We start from the raw sequence: 18,829 nt of genomic DNA, 5'->3' as shown, positions 1-18,829 counted from the left end.
TGTAGAAAAGCCACAGATCCAGGCTGTGAACAGCCATACTGAATGATACAAGCCTTAAAAAAAAAAAAAGTTTATGAAGTTGCATTTGTTACAGCTATTTAAACTGCCCTATTGCAAATGCCAAAGACCTGTATATAATTAATTATACCAAATGGACTTGTACCTCAGTAAGTCTTAGCTAATAGCCTTGCATTATTCTTGTTTAAACATTTACCAATGAAACTTGTGTACTTTACTGGACACTGACTTATGATCCTTTTCAGAAATGATCCATTTAAAACAAAAACTATAATTGAAGCTTAAGAGGAAAATCATGTAATGGAAATGTCCTTCGGTCCCCTTTTAATTAACAGCACTGTGTGTAAATAAAAGCTGAGCTACTAATTTCCTCAAGACAATGCCTCTCAAAGTATTGAATAAAGCGCTCTGGCTTGTGCCACTTCAGATCGCTTCTATCATATTGTCTTCCCAAGTACATCATAGGACACCTGGCCTTTTCTCTTTTTTTAAACTGATGGTTTTGAGATTAACGTTTTAAAATTCACGCTTTGCACTTGCAGACCTCTGCATCCACACAAAGTCCCGAAGTCTGTTTATAACAGTCTACAGCTGTCACCTGCACTATCAGGTTGAAAGAGGTACAAGACAGGACACACATACTTCCAAACTCTCCAGATCTACAGAGTACACCAAGGGAAGAACCGCTTTACACAAATATTGCTGTCTTTGGCCAAGAACACACTCTGGGCCCTTTGCATTTGTAACTTTAATTGCACACACACGCACACAGAAGACTCCCAAGTCCAACAGCTCTTTTGTTTGGTATAACCATGACATTAACCTGTAGAAATAAAGCGTTCTCATTCTAGTTTTCAGCTGGCAAATGTTTGAGGGCTTCTGACTGCACAAGCAGTTCTGCAGATTTGAGGCAGCAAAGTTAGGCACCTACATGAATATATATACAAGCAAATTCTCTTGTTAGATTGAAGGAACTACTATTGATTCAGTTTATCATAAACAAAAATGTGTAAATTCATACCAGCCACTGAAGAAGTTTCTAGAGATATGCAACAATTGTTTCAGTTTAATAAACTTGTGTCTTGGTAACTAAGCACCACACAGCTGCTTGCTCACTCCCCCCACCCCCAGTGGGATAGGGAGAAAATTGGGAGGGTAAAAGTGAGAAAACTCATGGGTTGAGATAAAGGCAGTTTAATAGGTAAAGCAAAAGCCATACGTGCAAGCAAAGCGAAAAAAGGAATTAACACACTACCTCCCATCACCAGGCAGGTGTTCAGCCATCTCTAGGAAAGCAGGGCTCCATCCCATGGAATGGTGGCATGGGAAAACGAATGCTGTAACTCAGAATGTCCCCTGCTTCCTTCTTCTTCCCCCAGCTTTATATGCTGAGCATGACATCATACGGCATGGAATATCCCTTTGGTCAGTTGGGGTCATCGGTCCCAGCTGTGTCCCCTCCCAACTTCTTGTGCACCCCCAGCCTACTGGCTGGTGGGGTGGGGTGAGAAGCAGCAAAGGCCTTGGCTCTGTGTAAGCCCAGCTCAGCAGTAATGAAAACATTCCTGTGTCATCAACGCTGTTTCCAGCACAAATCCCAGACACAGCCCCATACCAGCTGCCATGAAGAAAATTAACTCTACCCCAGCAAAAAGCTGCATGCTTGTCAATGTATTGAATTTTTACTTTTAAATATATATTTTTAGATTGTCAATGACAAGAGAACCTTCATTTTAGCATGTAATTCAATTTAGTCCATATTTTGCATGGCATGATAACAGTACAACTCTGGAAGGACAGTAACCATCCACTACACATCATTCAGCTTGCAGTACTATAGAGATCCTGGATTTACTCATTCTTATCATTTAGTCTTTCATATTAACAATATTTCCCAACCAGTTTTGTAGACTGCTACCCAAACTGCATTTTGGTGAACTTAATTGTTTATTTTTCCTTCATAAGTAGTTAGGTTACTGCTAATTGTTAAATAGCTTTTGTGCAGATAATTGTGTTTTGCTTTGTAGCATATTGAAAAATGAACTAGTGAGGTTCTTCAGAAGAAAGTAACACACCTCTTCTCCTAAATGACTAAGCTTCACGTGTTGAAAACAAATAGAATGGTTGCAAGACAGAACAATAGCTTTTATTGCACCAGAGATTACTCTTCCCGATGAAGATCTGAGAAATAGCAATGGATGACCACACTCATACCACCTCAGAGCACATTCTTTCTCTCACAGTGTCAGCAGTAAGGGATAAGCACTGCAGCCAGAATTCCAATCAAGTTCCTGCACGTGCTGTTTCCTAATAACTGTCCCTAGCCTGCTCCTTTTTTTGGACCCTACAAATTTCCCTTTGGGGTTACCTAGTTTTTCCATTGACTAGACGCGGTGGCTTAGAGTGGAATTCAGGCTGTTTGCTTGTGGCCCTTGAAGCTTGATTTTCTCAGAGGCAACAGAGGGGAATGTGGCATATGTTCAAGTTCAGAAGCTGGAAAGGAAACAGTTTAACACAATGAATAAACCTTAACTACAAATACAGCACTTCACACAATGATGTAATGAGAAAGTAAACATGGCTCTTTCATAAACACCACAGCCTGGATAGCATTATTTGAGACTCTTTAATATTCAGAAGATTAAGGACGTATAAAAAAGAATCATTCAGCAGTAAAAAAAAGAAGGAATTCTTAGGCATTATGAGCAAAACATCACTAGTGTCTGTTACCAGCAAGAGTGTGTCAGGTCATTATCATTTGAATACTGAAATGTTACTTCTCGCATCAAATGGGACTTCTAGATACACATACAATTCAATCACCTCAGTGACAAGTGTTCTGGACAAAATACAATCCTATAAAATTCTTAAGTATAACTTAATCAAGATTAAGCACCTCTGCAAGGTGCATGCAGTATGCAAAACACATTTTGAAGTAAGTTCTAGGAGTCTCTGATTTATATAAGGGGAAACAAAAAGTTAGTCCATCTTTCTCTTTTTTCCTTTAGCAGGAGTTTTGGAGGTATGTTCATCCTCAGCATTTGGTTCCCAGAGTGCGTTTCTTACAAATCTAGAAGCAGCGCCTTTATCGAGTTTGGAAGCCTTTTTCTTGTCTGCTATTTCTTTGACCTTGTTCATGTATGTTCTTATTCTCTCCTAGGAAGAAGGGGAGGTGGGGGTGGGGAGAAAAAATAAGTAGTATATTTCACACCATTCTCCCAAGATTGCTGCTAAAATAACAGTAAGTAGAAGCTCTCCACACTGTACACTTCTGTAACTATAATACCTAGAAAACCAGCATCATTTGAATATATATACCAGGCTCTTTGCAAACTTGAGTTTTCCCCTTTAGCAAGTTTTCCATCACAGGCACCTACCATACTAATATCTGTGTGACATCCACTGTCATAGGAACATGAAGTTCTACAGAGATGAAGACTCTGCATCTAATTTACAGTGAGCTGAGAATTGTTCTTGCAAGCAAAGTCAGAAAACAAAATACTGAACTCAATTTAGAGTTTGGCCTACGTAAAGAGGGCAAAATAATATTTAAATATTTGACATACTTATAGATGAATTATACTGCCTGACTACTGTCTACAACAAAACCCACAACCAAACAAATCAAAAAAACCTTCAGCACATCCAAGTAAAACCAAAAAGCATCTTACACAAAACCAAGCATTACACATGCAACTACACAGAAGTCTTATGGTTAAGATCCTGAAATGGTCAAGGGAGCCTATCAATTTAAGGCAGCCTGATGAATTTCCAGCCGTACCATAAGTTCCTTTATGACCATAAATAACAAACTCTGTTTCCACTGCCATTCCACAAAGCAAAGGGATACTTTCTTGCCATCTTAGCCTACCATAGTCATTTGGTATCTAAGGTTCTTTTTGAACAAAGCATGGCTTGGATTGATGTAACATACACAGAAGTTTGGTTGATAGATTTCATGTCTACATATTTAGCCTAATATGGCCTTCAACTCTAGGGCCTTTAGGTGTTACTGTAATACAAAAACCAGTAACATACATATATATATATATATATGCAGACATATATATAGCATTCTACTCAATAGCTGAATTATAAATGTGGATTAACAGAACATTTCTGGATACTGCTAACTAAATGAATGTTGATGTTATGTAACCCACAATTTATCACACAGCCATTGACAGCTCTTTGAATCTGGAACAAAAGTTACAAGACCTACACTATGGGACTTATTTTCAGTTCTTCAGTGACCATTATAAGCAACTGATTTGACAAAAAGTTGGATGCTCTTGCTGTTCAAAAACATAGCTTTAATGAGGAGAGCTTTACAGGGTCTGAAAACATGATAGACTGTAGTATTTCTTTGGTGCCTGAGATGGCTAATGAGAACAGATGGCAAACCTACGTATATCAGCATGGGAAAAAGGAGCTCACAAATGTCAACGTGACAAAAGAAATGAACTCTGATCACTTGAATGTGAGTTTTAATAGAGGTTGAAGCCCTGTGTATTCCCTGTATGTACACAAGAAGAGCAATTCTAAAAACAAAACAATTGTGATATAAGTCTTTTTTTTATTCCCTTTCAACATGAATAAGAGTATCACAGTGCTCTTGGAAGGAAGGAATGTGCATTCATTCACCTTGATATTTGTAAAAGGAAAAGAGAACTGGATAAGAACCCAGACTATGATGATTCCCTCATTCTTCAGAGTTTAAATGACTGGCAATTGTGAAGTAAAATACCAGCAAAAAATATCCACAGCAGAAGAGATAAAATTTATTATTTAGCATTGCTAAATTAACACAATATTCAGACACTATATAATGTAGGAGGAACAAGAAACTGACTGAAAGCTCATGAAATATTAACTGATTCATTTTTAATATGATACAGTCTAGACTACTGAAAAGCTCACAAAATTAAAAATAGAAGTATTCTTGTTATTCAGGCTAGCTTTCCACATTTTTCAGTCCTATCTTCCGTTCTACTGGTTATGTAAGTATTACATTATAAGCTAAGTATTTTATGATTGCCCAGACTTAATATTTTCATTTATATAGGAATTAAAGTGGATAGCTATAAGTTTTGATTGGTATTTTTTCTTTAGGCTAAATTATTTGATTTTTTAAGTCAGCAGAATTTTCAAGATAGCCAGCCTTCTATACTGTAGTCATGCATCTAAATGGAATATAAAGACAAACCTAGAAGATTTATTATAGGTTGTAAATATGTCACTAATGCAGAATTACTGGACAATACACATACAACTGGTGCCAAAAAAGCTTTTAGCTTTGTTGCTGAACTGGATTCTTTACTGCTGAGAAAATGAATTAATGGAGGACTTGGAAAGGGGAGGGGGGCTCTTTCCCGTCTTCACTAGTAAATCAACCACACTATACTTTTAGAGTCATACAAAAGTAAGAAAAGGCAGCCTCAGAGATTAACATGATTCCAAGTATTTATAAGAAAAAAATGCCATAGTGGAAGTTATAAATTATTATCAGATATGTAACATCTTTCCATTTAACAGATACAAGTGAAAAGCTGCTCTGTTCAGAATCCAATTCTCAAACAAAGGTGGAGAAAAGAAAAGGTAAGATGACATCATTTATCTTCTTGTTCTTTTCTAATTTCAGCAGGCTCTACAATTTTCTTTGCTTTAAACAGTACCGTTTGGAACTACAAATACAACTTTTTTAATTTAGGGAGCCCAGCAGGGCATATGAACATTACACAACACCATGTACCATATCCATATTATTATGGCAACATACCAATTTTAAATGTAGATGGAAACATTATTTTATTTCTAAATGAGTTAACTGTCCTGGGCAAGTAAGATACTGCGCTGCGTGAAGTGTAAGAATCTTAGAATCTTACCAGTTCTTGTTTCACGGGATGTTCCTTTGGATTGATTCCCTGAGTAGCCAAGTATACTACAAGAAAAATACATGTTTTTTTGAAACTGAAGGCTGTCATAACTACAGACCAAATCAATCAGTCACACAGGAAAACTGTACGTTCCACATAAAACCATTAATAAGAACTGAAGTTAACTGTGTTGTTAAGTATCTGACAAACTATTATCATCAAGTATTGCAGCTAAAAAAAAAAATAAAATCTAACATGGTTAAACCTGCTGTCCTTAAAAGGGCAGAAAAGGTTGCCACAAAAAGCCCAGAAAGAAACATCCTAATGCACGTCCAAAGTCAGCTTTTGTAAATACCTATTTTTGATTTGGAGTTTGGACATCATTAACCTACAGATGGCAATGATTTGGGTCCTCACAGTAATTACAAGTTTCTGATTATTTGCTATGAAATATGATTATTTAATGTTTGCAGCTGTCTAGAAGGTGTTCAAATGGCAATCATAAACACTACTTTTTCCTCCTACACATACTTACCCCAGAACATTGAATTTAATGTGTACACCGAAACCAAATCCAGCTTTGCTTGCTCAAGAGGCTCTAACTAGAATGAAAAAAAACCACACACTTTTGCACATTTTTAAACAAGATACGCACAATTTTAGTAATATGCACATTTTATAATTGAGAATGCATTCATAACAAACCCACACTAAATGAGCACATTTCTGTACCACCAGTTCACTGAGACCATATCTATGCCTATTTCCATGCCATCACAGAACCGTTCTTTCCTCTGCAAGTATTCATGTCGTTTTCCCAGTCTGATGTTAAATGCCAGTCCCATATGGCTGAAAACACAAAAATCTCTTGGTACATAGCTCTTTGACTACAGTTGCCATAGTCAGAACTAAGTCCCTGCTTTTCCACAGAAAAGTAATTCAAAATAGTTGTTGCTATCAATGGAATAAAAATAAATAAATAAATAAAGTCTTAAGGTTGCTGAAGCCCAAATGTGAATATATTATGCTATAGAGAATCAATGAACATTAACATAACAGTACACATGGTAGACTGTGTTCAACGCATGCTGGAATACTTAGGGCTGTAAAGCAAAGGAAGAATAAAGGTAATGAGGGGTTTTTTTTTCCTTGACTGTCAAAGTCAATTTATTATTTTAGTTCTATAGGATTTCCAGAAACTCTGATAACACCATTGTACAGCTCACTAGTTCTAACATGGATACTGTCAAAAGATCAGTGTTGTCAAGGCTGTTTTCTTCATAATTTATTTGTGTTAGAAATCCTCAGAGGATAAAGAAGTTCCCTCATGTGCTAGCTTTTTCTTGCCCTACAGAAAGAAATTACATGTTAGGCTTTAAATGTTAAAAGACAGAGAGGCTTGTATGAAGTCTTTGGGCAGTACCTTGCTCTGTCTTTATGTCCCGAAAAAAAACCACGTTGTACAGACTTGCACTTATAACATAGCTAGAGGAGACAGCTCAGTTTTTCAAACATCGGGTTCTGCAAGTCCAGACTTCTAGAATCAGATCAATTCTCACTGTTGTCAATCCACCTCTACATCCTTCTGGGTATACCATGTTCCGTTAAGTTTGTTGTGAAAAGGAAAAAAACATGAATGACCTCTCTGTTATGAAAGGCATTCAGTGTGCATTTTAAGGAAGGCCAGGAATAAGCCAGAATGTCCTCCACCTAAATGACTCACTGGTAAGATCATCACTTTTCAGCTTGGAGCAGCATATATTGCTTTGTTTCCTTTGTAAGACCATCTGGATATCTTAGAAATGTAAGAATTTCAAATATTAGGTATCAAGGGTAGGAAGCGTCATATTTTTTATTTCTGTGTGGCTGCTAGCCTAACAGACCCTTTTATTTCAGTTTGGGTTCCCAAGTGTTCTTGTATTAATAACAAAAAGGTTGTCAAAGGGAAGATTATTTACCTTTTGGAGAAGCTCACTCCTGGAAACTGACATCATTGTCTTCAGCATCTCATCTACAGAACCAAGAGATTTTTCAAATGCTGCAAGATAATCATGAATTTCAGTGGGGTAGTCTTCCGTATTAGTATCATCTTCTGACATTTCCATCTGGAAAGAGGAAACAACCTCATAATCCTTTTCATTAAGTCTCTATGGAGTCAAAAGACTGTATTTTAAAATACAAAGCATTAGCATTAATTCATTAAACATTATAAGAAATGCCTATTTCTGAAGAGTTAGAGCAGGTAATGTCAATAGTGACATAGTTAAAGGTCGTATAATTTCAGGGGTATCTCGTAACTGCTGTGCAAAATGGCATGAAGGAGCATTACAAATGACACGACTGTAGTACCTATTCTTGTAAGAGTCCCAAAACAGTATTTAGCTTTTATAGTCTGTGATAGAAAGAAATTATTTGCTTGTTTAAAAGAACTGCTCTATAAATCACTGTATATAAAGAGCTACACCAAGCAACAGGGAGGACACTAAAAAAAATCCGAACAAAAAAAAAAAAACAAAACAAAACAAAAGGGATTATGGCTTCAGCCTGTCATAGGAACAGGCATTACTTCAGTTTTAAAGCGGTTATGCAGCACCAGTTATGTCAGGGTCAGTTACATCTTCCAATGCTAAATTTAGGAGTTGGTCCAAGAAATTCTTCTTGTGAACGCTGTATCCAGTTTTCTGAATTCTCTATGGGGTATTCTAATCAGTGATACAACTCTACCAGTAACAAAGCAGAGCTGATTTGGCCATTTCAAAATACTCTGGAAATCTTGCAGACACAGCTATGTACAGCAACTGTGAGATAAGCAAAGAGGAAAATTTTATTCACCGAAAGGGTTGTCAGGCATTGGAACAGGCTGCCTGGGGAAGCAGTTGATACCTGGAGGTATTTAAAAGACAGTGTAGATGTGACACTTAGGGACATGGTTTAGCAGCGGATGTGGCAGCACCAGGTTAACAGTTGGACTCAATGATCTTTAAAGTCTCTTCCAGCCTAAACGATTTAAGATTTTATAATTCTATGTGAAAAATCCCAAAGCACTCCTTTTTTGATCCCAGCATTCATGGTTACATGGCATGGCTACTGCTGAGCCACCTGGCTGCTGGCTTACAATCAATACCTTTAATTCTTCTCAAATCAAAAATCACCTATTATCTTGGGGAGTTAATGTTACTTAAAGCTACGTTATTTTCTACAACTTCTACTGATTGAGCAACAAGTTTTGGAATGTTATAAGGAAAGAAGAAAAGAAATATATAATTTTCCTGCCCATTGGGTGAGCTGCATCATGAACAGTGGGGCCACCTGGATCACTGCAGTCCTTCCTACTTAGGATCAGTGTGATAATCCCACTACCCAGCCACTGAGTACAGAGAGTGGGAACATAAGTTAGATAAAGCGCAGTTTCTCCATAAACACCAAGCCACACAGCCACTGCAAACAGCAAGGAAACAGCAACCAGCTGTCACATCACTGGCATTTGTTTTAGGTAACGATTTGATCTTTCCCTTTTACTGGCAAGAGCGTGGTACATGTGAGAGACGTTTCTTTTTATTTATATTGTCTCCTGGAGGTCAAACAGAAGGAGGATTGGGAGGAAAAACAGTGTGGAGCTACTCAAGCTTGTCTGCAACTCCAGTTTTAACCGCACCAGTGTGATTCCAGAAATATGATTGGCCAGTTAACAAGTCCAGTTTCACTGCTGTTGTTTGCATAGTTAAGAATTATAATCCTACTCAGCTGCATGACTTTTCATCCCGGACAGAGCTGCTTTTCAGACTGGGTACAGAATCACAATGCTAACCATGACATGTTGAAGGTCCCCTCCCTACTCCCTTCTCAGGCTGATCAAAAGACTCCAGAAACCATGTTCGCTGTTCACTTTTAGTCATATAATACAGCATAAAAAAATACTCAAAGCTACAGAAGAAACTAGATTTTCCCAGCTGTTAATACAGTTAAGCTTGGTTAGAAGGTGTCTGTCAATACACATTTACTACACATACAGGAAGAGAGGTGTAATCCAGTCCAACAATCATCTACAGAGCTTACCATATCACTACAATACGTAATCTACTATGGTCTTAATTTGATAGACAGATATGAACATAGTGATAAATTCCAACTCTTCTCTCTCCCTTTATCAGGGCATCCAGCAGCAGCAACTGCAGGAATAAAAAAACAGCAACAAAAACCTTTGCAAGAATGTGTTATCAATTAAAACTAATTTAAGCTACTTTACAGCAGTTGCAAGGATAAACAGTCACTAGAGCATATATGATATTCTTTCCAACATTCCAAGCTAGACTTAAAGAATGAAACAGAGAAAGAATACGAAGATAGAAGGAAAGATAAGAGATACAGTCCAAAAGATATTTTTTCTATGATTGCTGTCTCATGAAACAGAATTTTGACACTATCAATTAGCAAGGAAAGCCGGGGGAGGGGGACAGAAATGCATCAGCCTTCAGTTAAACAAGGCTGTACATCAGCCTGTGTACATCACCCTTCGTTGATAAGTCCGCTCCTTCCGCCCAGGGAGAGGGAAGAATCTGTTGAACTTGTGTTTTCTTTTCATTTCAACAGGAACTAGTAAGTTCCTACTCCTGCTGAGTAGGGACCTCTCTCTTTTCATCAGGCTGTTGTTTCAGCATTACTAATCTCTAAGCAGGATATGTTACAGTGTTGGCGCATGCCAATAATAAGGCAGCAGTCAACAGCCTAAAATAGTTTTGCTAATATTAGATCAACAAGAGAAAACTTACACTACATTACAAAAAGTGTACACTGGAAACACTGCAAAATTTGTTCTGCCAAAATCAACACAAAGACTGCACAGTTGCACCTGCAGAATGACAAAGCCAAGGATGGAACTAAGACCACATCAGTGACTCTCTAAACATACCTAAAGGCTATACTGCCCTCAATAGTTATGTTTCAGTTATTAAAACACAAAGAAAATTTTCCTCAAAGTTTTACAAGTGTTCCTCTCTATATATTTTGAACATACAGAAATTTAACTCAGTTCCTGGAGTCAATGTTTACTGCACAGGTCTTCTCTTGTTGAATTTGCTGATTTTCAATGAAATTTTATCTGGCACAGAGATTCTGCTTAAAAAAATTAAGGACAGTAAAAATATTCAGATAAGAGAAATGATGAAAATATTTGCTAAGTAAGTATGTGAATAATGGGGAACTCTAAGGGAAATAAGGATTAGGCAGCATTTTCATTATTAAGTAATAACACTTGTAATGGAGAACACATAATCTGTGGTTGTGTGCATGATGATAATACTTCGTAAGAGCTTTAATTCTGAGAATGCACAGGAAAGTTCACAACCCATAAACATAAAATAGGAGAGAAAAGGCCTACTTTGATTAAGGACACAAAGCAAATAAATAGCAATGAAAAATGTGGTATGACTTCACAACATCAATCTACTAGAAACAACTTTCCCTTTTAACCCTGAACACCAAAAACTGCCATGTAGTTTCTGAGAAAACAGCATAAAAAAGAAATATATTTGACGAAGAAAAGAACTTTAAATAAGTAAACCATTTTCATGAGAAAACTTACTCGCTGCATTTAAGTCCAATCAAAAATTGTCTTACGAGCTTTCACAGGTGGAAAATTTCTGAATAAATTCTCATCTACATAACATGACTACATTCGTGTAAACTTCTACTTAGACAACACAGTATAAACCACAGCAAGTAATACACTCAACCTGCAAAAAGGGAAGGGAAGAAAATATCAGAGATGATGAACCACAGAAAAGACACAAATATGAAAAGGAGAAAGCAAGAGAAAATACATGATCTTCTGCAGATGGTATAAAGACTAAATGGGTGACAAACAGAAGCAGTTTACTGTAGTGCTAATGTGGCTATTGATCTAAGATCAGACTGAGTTAAATGCAGTATTAAGGAAGTTTAAATAAAAACAAAATACAGATGATTGTGCACAATACAACTAGCAAAATCGTCTATCTTCCCATTTATCTTCCAGGAGAATGACAAGAAGAGCTCTGCAGACTCCTTTCAAGAAAAGCACACAGCAAAACTGAATCTGTCATACTGACAGATACAAACTCTAATTAGGCCCTGGGTACCTCTACAAGAGATTTTGCTGAAGATGCATGGTGAAAGTAACGGGAGCTACATGCATATATCAACATGGCAATTGGAAAAACCCCAAAAGACAGAATTAAAAAATGCTCAGTGTTAGCATCATGCACATGGTTTTCAACTGGAATTAAATCTGCAAGTTCAGCATAAACATGGTGTATTTGTAATATTCTGTAACATGCACAGAGAAGACAAAAGCAATTTAGCAACCATTCTGCTTAATATTGCAACTCACTTCACACTTCATTTTAATTCTTACCTATTTCTTAAACACTAGAAGACCTTGTCTTCATACTAAGCTCAGATCTTTTAGTTTCAGATTATTCACCTAACAAAAGTCAGATCAGACTTTCCTTCTTTTCATGGATATTTACATATTATATGGAGAAAACCAAAACAAACCCAACACCTTTTGGTCAGGGCATATAAAAAAGCTCTCCAATTCAAAACAAATGCATTAGCAGCATCAGTATCACAAACCATCTCTGTCACTCCTAAAAACTGACACTGTCCTCTCTCTCATTGAGTTCTGACTCACAAACCTGCAGTGAATGTAGCTGATGCACAAGTGCAGCAGTGATGTCCCTTCTGCTCAAACGCTGTAGTTCACTGCTGTGGCTGTAGGAGAACAGAGCAAGAAGCACCTTAAGTTTAAAGCTACAAGTGATCACAACTAAGTTCTTTGATCACAAACCTCTTTTGGGCACAGAAATCCACTTTATTTCAATGTCTGCAAAGCTCTTAAGTACGACAGGCTCTAAGCTGTGACAGACACTGCTCAGCATTATTGCTGCATAATAAATAATTAGTTGCCTGCTAGTCGTTACTGTGTTCACAGATCTGTTTTGCTACTACCGCCTTTCAAGCCAGCATGGGGCAGCTGGAGAGCAGATCCAGTACAATTAGTCAGAGCACTCTTGCAATGCCAACTCACAATCTTGTTTGCCAGAAAGATTTCCATTGCAGAAGTAATTAAGCCTACCATGAAATACGAAGTACGCATCAACAGGCTTATCTTGATCCCCTAAAAATATCCCAACTCAACCCACAGTAGTTACCCAATGCACAATTTGTACTATATTACAAACGGGCAACAGCCGAGCAATCATTTTTAACCCTGTCTTCAAAGCTGGGCTCCAGTCAGCATTCCAGTATGCACAGAAGAACCCTACAGAACACCTCACAGCCATCAGGCTCTTGCTGATGCCACTGAGATAAAGTCTCTCGAGCCTCAAAGGATTTGCAAAGTTTATTCTGATCTGTCTTTAAAAAATATTCAAATTTAAAGGGAGGGAATAATACTTCTAAGGCTCGCTTACACTTCAGCCCATGGTAGGTATCACAAGAGAAAACAGGTATCTCAACTTGGATTAAACAACCCATATTCACTACGGCCCCATCTATATCCACACAAACCAACTTCGATGTAAACCTTCAGCTTGATCTGCATGATTCATAAAACATTTTTACTCTCTGTAATCAGCTGTCCTAGATTCCACATTTTGATGACACAGTTGTTTCCTCTTCTGAACAAATCAAATATACCCAGGCTCTCATTCAGCTCCAACCCGTCAGTACACCCATCAGTAAATACAACAATGAAACAAGCTTTCTTTAGGTATGTCCAGAACACTTCTCAGTGAGAGCTTTTCATAAAAGCTCTCACACTCAGACTATGCTACCACAGCTCAGTTCATGACTGGGGCTTTAAAGTGATGTTAAATTTATACATCTAAACTGGTCTTTAAAACATACACTTTTGGTTACACTGAAACTAGCAAGAACTTCTCATACAGCAAAATACTGTCTCCTTGTACAAAACATTTTACACACAGAGGGCTTTTGTTTGTGAAACCAATCAGTCCTGAATACTTCTGTCCTACCGAATTTGCAGCTAACAGGAAATAACCTGCCTCCAGTCAATAGTTGCTGTATACTCTAAACCATGGAGTTTACTACATCTTCTAAAATTTGCTGCCACTCTCCACTGGTATCAGGAGCATGAACATCCAGAATTAAAGCCAAGGAGCTTAAAAATCCTTTTGAACTGCTGACCTCCTTTCTTTCCTTTAGCCACTAGTTCCACAATGCATGAAAAAGTACTTGCTTTCATCAGAATTCAATTTCCTGTATTTGTACTTCATGCAGTACCTTTCTCTACTGTTTAGAATAGTGACCCAAATCTCTTTTTGGCAGTTCATTATTTAACTGTGCTAACAAGACTCTGTTCAACTGTTAGAAGCATATTTAGCCATTTTTGGTTGAACATAATGCAGTAACTGTGGGCTGTTGTGTTCTGAGCATTATGTTCTAAGCATCGATCTTTTCTACCCATCAATCTTTTCTACCCATCCCCTAAATAGAATTTAAGGGCTGATAACTTGACAAAAAGAAGACCAACTACTATCAGCAAAGAAAAGGGATGTGTGAAATCACAGAAGTGAGGGAGTAATAGGGAAATCTCTTTTGGGGACATGGAGTTTTCACAGGGATTGAAATTGATGAAATAAAACATTGTAGGATGGAGAACAGAGACATACTCTAGCCTGGCACAGGAAGAGAGGGCATGGCAATAACCACAGCCTGACAAGGAAGGGAGAAAAAAGAACCAGAATAGAGGAAGCCAGGAAAAGGGAACCCAGAGCATCATGCGCAGGAAACACTGCCTGCATGAAGAGGTAACTAAATGTGGCGTGTATCCCGAGGCCCAGCAGAATGCCTCATAGCAAGCTCGCAGGAAGAATGGAGAAAAGCAAATAGTTATAGTGAACAGAGAGCTCAGACAAAGGTAATAAAGTCCACAACCTCAAAGCTTTCATAGTCTGTTATCACATCCCCTTGGCATCATCTCTAAAGTTAACAACGTCAAGCTTCATTCTCGTTGTTATCCCTCAGTCAGTCACATTTGATTATTCTTTCTGTGCTGCCTCTTCCAGCTCTGATTCTGCAACACCTATCTGGAGCTGTGGTGACCAACACCATTTCAGTGCACTGTTTATTTATTTAAAGAAATTTATGTTTTTCACAGTTCACCATTCCATATACACTCTACAGTTTTCTACTGCTGCCATTAAAAATAAACAATCTTTACTAAATGCAGGCAGTTCATATGAAAAGCAGACCAACTGCGTACAGATGAAGAATTTATTATAAAAATCTTAAGCCACTTCAAAGAGAAATGTGCTTATCAGAAAGGTCTGCATAGATTCTGCACCATATTTCTGATGGGAAGCTTAAGAATTCTAACAATCACTTTCAAGTTTCTCACATTGTGGGGTATAGCCTTGTGTTCAGTGCTTTCTGATTTCTTTAGCAAGGGTCATACTTGCTACCACAGGATAAACCACAGGATCAGCAATATCCAAGTATTTTAGATTGGAAGTAATGTTCTCTATTTTTTAAAACAAGAAATGTGTCAGAAACCTTTCAATTTTTATTTATTTTACACAGAACCATAGAATTTGGGGTTGGAAGGGACCTTAAAGACCATCTAGCTCCAACCCCCCAACATGGGCAGGGACACCTGCCACTAGACCAGGTTGCTCCAAGCCCCGTCCAGCCTGGCCTTGGACACTGCCAGGGATGGGGCATCCCCAGCTGCTCTAGGCAGCCTGTGCCAGCGCCTCACCATCCTCACAGTGAAGAATTTCTTCCTTATATATAGTTTATATATAGTCTAAATGTATCCTCTTTCAATTTAAAGCCATTGCCCCTTGTCCTATCACTGCACTTGGAAAAAGTCCCTCTCCAGCTTTCCTGTAAGCCCCCTTTAGGTACTGGGAGGCTGCTATAAGGTCTCTCTAGAGCCTTTTCTTCTTTTGGCTGAACACCCCCAGCTCTACCAGCCTGTCTTCACAGGAGAGGTGCTCCAGCCCTCAGACCACCTTTGTGACCTCCTCTGGACTCGCTCCAACAGGTCTGTGTCCTTCTTCATTTGGGGGCCCCAGAGCTGAATGCAGTACTGCAGGTGGGGTCCCACCTGAGCGGAGCAGAGGGGCACGATCACCTCCCTTGCCACGCTGCTGGTGATGCTGCCCAGGATGAGGTTGGCTTTCTGGGCTGCAAGTGCACATTGCTGACTCATGTTGAGCTTCTGATCAACCAACACCCCCAAGTCCTTCTCCTCAGGGCTGCTCTCAATCCATTCTCCACCCAGCCTGTATTTGTGCTTTGGGACTGCCCTGACCCATGTGCAGGACCTTGCACTTGGCCTTGTTGAACTTCACGACAGTCACACTGACCCACCACTCAAACCTTCAAGGTCCCTCTGGATCAAGTCTTTCCTTTCTTCTTTGTCTCAAAAACGAGGCCTTCTAATTAGCATAATCTAAATTTAATTTGCATGCCAAAGTCCCTTCTAAGTCGCTAGCAGTTTAAGCTTGCAGTCAGAAAGCTGTAACAAAGTGTAAGGAAGGGGACATCTTCACTTTAGCAGCAACATGAGAAAACCGCAATGTGATACACTTTATTACAAAGTACTTGAGCTTTGTAAATTGAAGTATCACCTCACTTTCCATTATGGGAAGAGAGTGCTGCTGAACTATTTTAACCATAGCCTGTACATGCAAACTGTATGTATCTTCTCTTTGAAAAAAACACACTCTTCTTACAACAGTTACCAAGTCCTCAAGGCTCCCTGAGTTGCAATTCTAACTGACTTTTAACAGAAACATAACCATTTACTGCCTACAGCACAGCTTTGCTAGGTAAAACCACCCTCCAGGCATGACTCCAGCTAAAAAGCCTATAGTGCATATTCTCTTTTTCATAGGTAACTAAACAAGTCATGCTTTAAACCATGTTTACACTCAGTAACAAACTCAGTACCGCACACAACTTGACCCCCGGTTCTGGGAGGTTATGTAGGGCTGTCCACACATTTGGGATGGTGACAAAACAATTTACACTGTTTAACGCTGACTTACAGCTCCCCTGGAAGCCTAGTTTAGCTCTTAGGCCACACACAGGCTCCTGGATCACACGTGTACCAGGTGAAGTAAGGATTCATGCAGAGCAAGGCTTTCTCAACCGTTTATAACCAACATCTCCTGTTCTAACACCACTTTGTGAAAGACGAAAGGCATTACGGATCCCTTAGAGCCACGGTATAACGGGACTGGGGCATTGACCCGACTCCCCACACGCATTCGGGCACAGCGTCTCCTGCGGGGGGTGGATGTGGATGTACCCCCCGAGGACCCGCACAGGACCGCTGCTTATAGCTCAGCTCAGACACTTCCTTCTTCAATAAGCCTGACCTTTCTTCGCCGACCTCACCTCCGCGGACTGAAAACCCCCAGGGCCGAGCCACCCCCACCCGCGAACGGCCATCGAGGCCCCTGATCCCCGACCACGCACTTCGCTCCTTTCAAACGCCTCAGGAAAACGCCTCACGCCACACGAAGCGCTCTGCCGGCCCGGGTAACGACTCCCACCCCACGGGCAGACCTGCCTCTCCCCGCCCGGGCCCGCCGCCGCCCCGAAGGCCGAGCCGTGGCGGCGAGGAAGGGAGAAAAGCAGGCAGGCCCGCCGCGGGGCGAGGAGCCCGGAGCCGCTCTTACCTCAGGGTGGCAGGCGGCCCGGCCCCGCGCGCGGGCGAGCGGCGAGGGGGCGGGGCTTCCTCCGGCGCGCAGCAGTGACGTCAGCGGCAGGGCCGTCGGGCGGGAGCGCGGCCGTAGCTGCGCAGGTCTCCGCCGTGAGGGGTGGCGGCCCGGCGGGGATGGCAGCCTGGGGAGCGGCCACAGACCCGCACCCCGCAGCTGACGTGCCGGGTGCGGGGATGACAGCCATCCGGCCGTAACAAAAAGTAACCGGGCCCGCTCTTCTTAGGGCAGAAAACATGTTTTTCGGCAGACCAGGCCGCTTAGGTGGAGGAGGTAAACAGCTGATAAAATCTCCTGCTGTTCCCAGAGACTTCCAGTTTTTTCATGGAAAAAGAGAGGCACAAACTGGTGTTGGAGGTGGTTCCTTAATGCCGGAGATGCGGTGTTTGCACGGGGGCAGCCCAGCAGGGTGGTGTCAGTTCTGACGGAGGTTGCACCGCTTCACCTCATCCCCGAGTGAGGGGTGGTTTCTGACATCATTATTGGTTGTAATTTCCGCTGTGTTTCTCCTCACGATTTCAACAAATAAATCTGGGTTCCTGGGTTCAAAATGCAACGCGTTTCTCCACCATGAGAGCTTGCTGACTGGCATATTGCACAAACACATCTGTGGCTCCCAAAGAGAAGATCCACGTTTCACCAATTTACATTCTGATAAACGGTAAAACAGAAGTCAGCATCTGCATCAAAAGTACTGCATTCCTAGCCAACAACCTTTTTCGCCTCCTTTCTGTTCACAACCTCATCTGAAGCTTATTGTAACTAAAATCTGCAGCCTGTCCCCTCCAAGGCAGGTTAAGATAGGATCACTGGAATCCTTCAGGGTGGTTGAAGGGGGCCTGTTCTCAACTGTAGGTTATGCAGGAGTATATGTGGCTGATTAAGTCATGGCTGGTTGCCTGAACGAAGTGTACTGAGCTGGCTTTCTCAGCATCAGTGTTTCTAGAGGAAGAGAGAAACAGGTCCAGTCTGATGAAGGATGAGGTAGAGACTGGGGAAGGTGGAAGAGTGTACTTGTAGGGGGAACAAGACTGGAAGTCTGGGGTCTGACCTAGCTTCAGTGCACTTCTCTGTGCTTTCAATGTAGTTTAAAATACTGCAAAGGTGAGCTTCCTTTTAATAAGTTGGTTTACATCTAAGTGCTATACTGTGTTCTAATTAAATCGGTATGAACTGCAAATGAGAGTCCTTTTCCCTACT

General features: G+C 40.2%; 1 protein-coding gene across 4 annotated transcripts; it reads right to left on the bottom strand.

The window, feature by feature from the left end:
- Nucleotides 1-2,625: 2,625 nt before the first annotated feature.
- On the bottom strand, nt 2,626-17,715 carry C1D (C1D nuclear receptor corepressor). 4 transcript variants are annotated; one of them, XM_040598700.1, is made up of 5 exons: nt 17,588-17,715; nt 7,853-7,999; nt 6,430-6,496; nt 5,904-5,959; nt 2,626-3,174 (listed from the first exon to the last, which is right to left on the bottom strand). In XM_040598700.1, the coding sequence occupies exons 2-5, from the start codon at nt 7,997-7,999 to the stop codon at nt 2,998-3,000; spliced, it is 447 nt and encodes a 148-aa protein (XP_040454634.1). In that variant the 5' UTR covers nt 17,588-17,715; the 3' UTR covers nt 2,626-2,997. The 4 variants fall into 4 exon arrangements, with proteins under 4 accessions (XP_040454634.1, XP_040454635.1, XP_040454636.1 ...); XM_040598701.1 differs by lacking the exon at nt 17,588-17,715 and adding an exon at nt 17,385-17,577; XM_040598702.1 differs by lacking the exon at nt 17,588-17,715 and adding an exon at nt 12,569-12,644.
- Nucleotides 17,716-18,829: the final 1,114 nt, after the last annotated feature.

Source organism: Falco naumanni, chromosome 6, assembly GCF_017639655.2.
Source record: "Falco naumanni isolate bFalNau1 chromosome 6, bFalNau1.pat, whole genome shotgun sequence".
NCBI lineage: Eukaryota > Metazoa > Chordata > Aves > Falconiformes > Falconidae > Falco > Falco naumanni.
The sequence above is the reverse complement of the archived record's forward strand: the minus strand, read 5'-3'. Positions and strand labels throughout refer to the sequence as shown.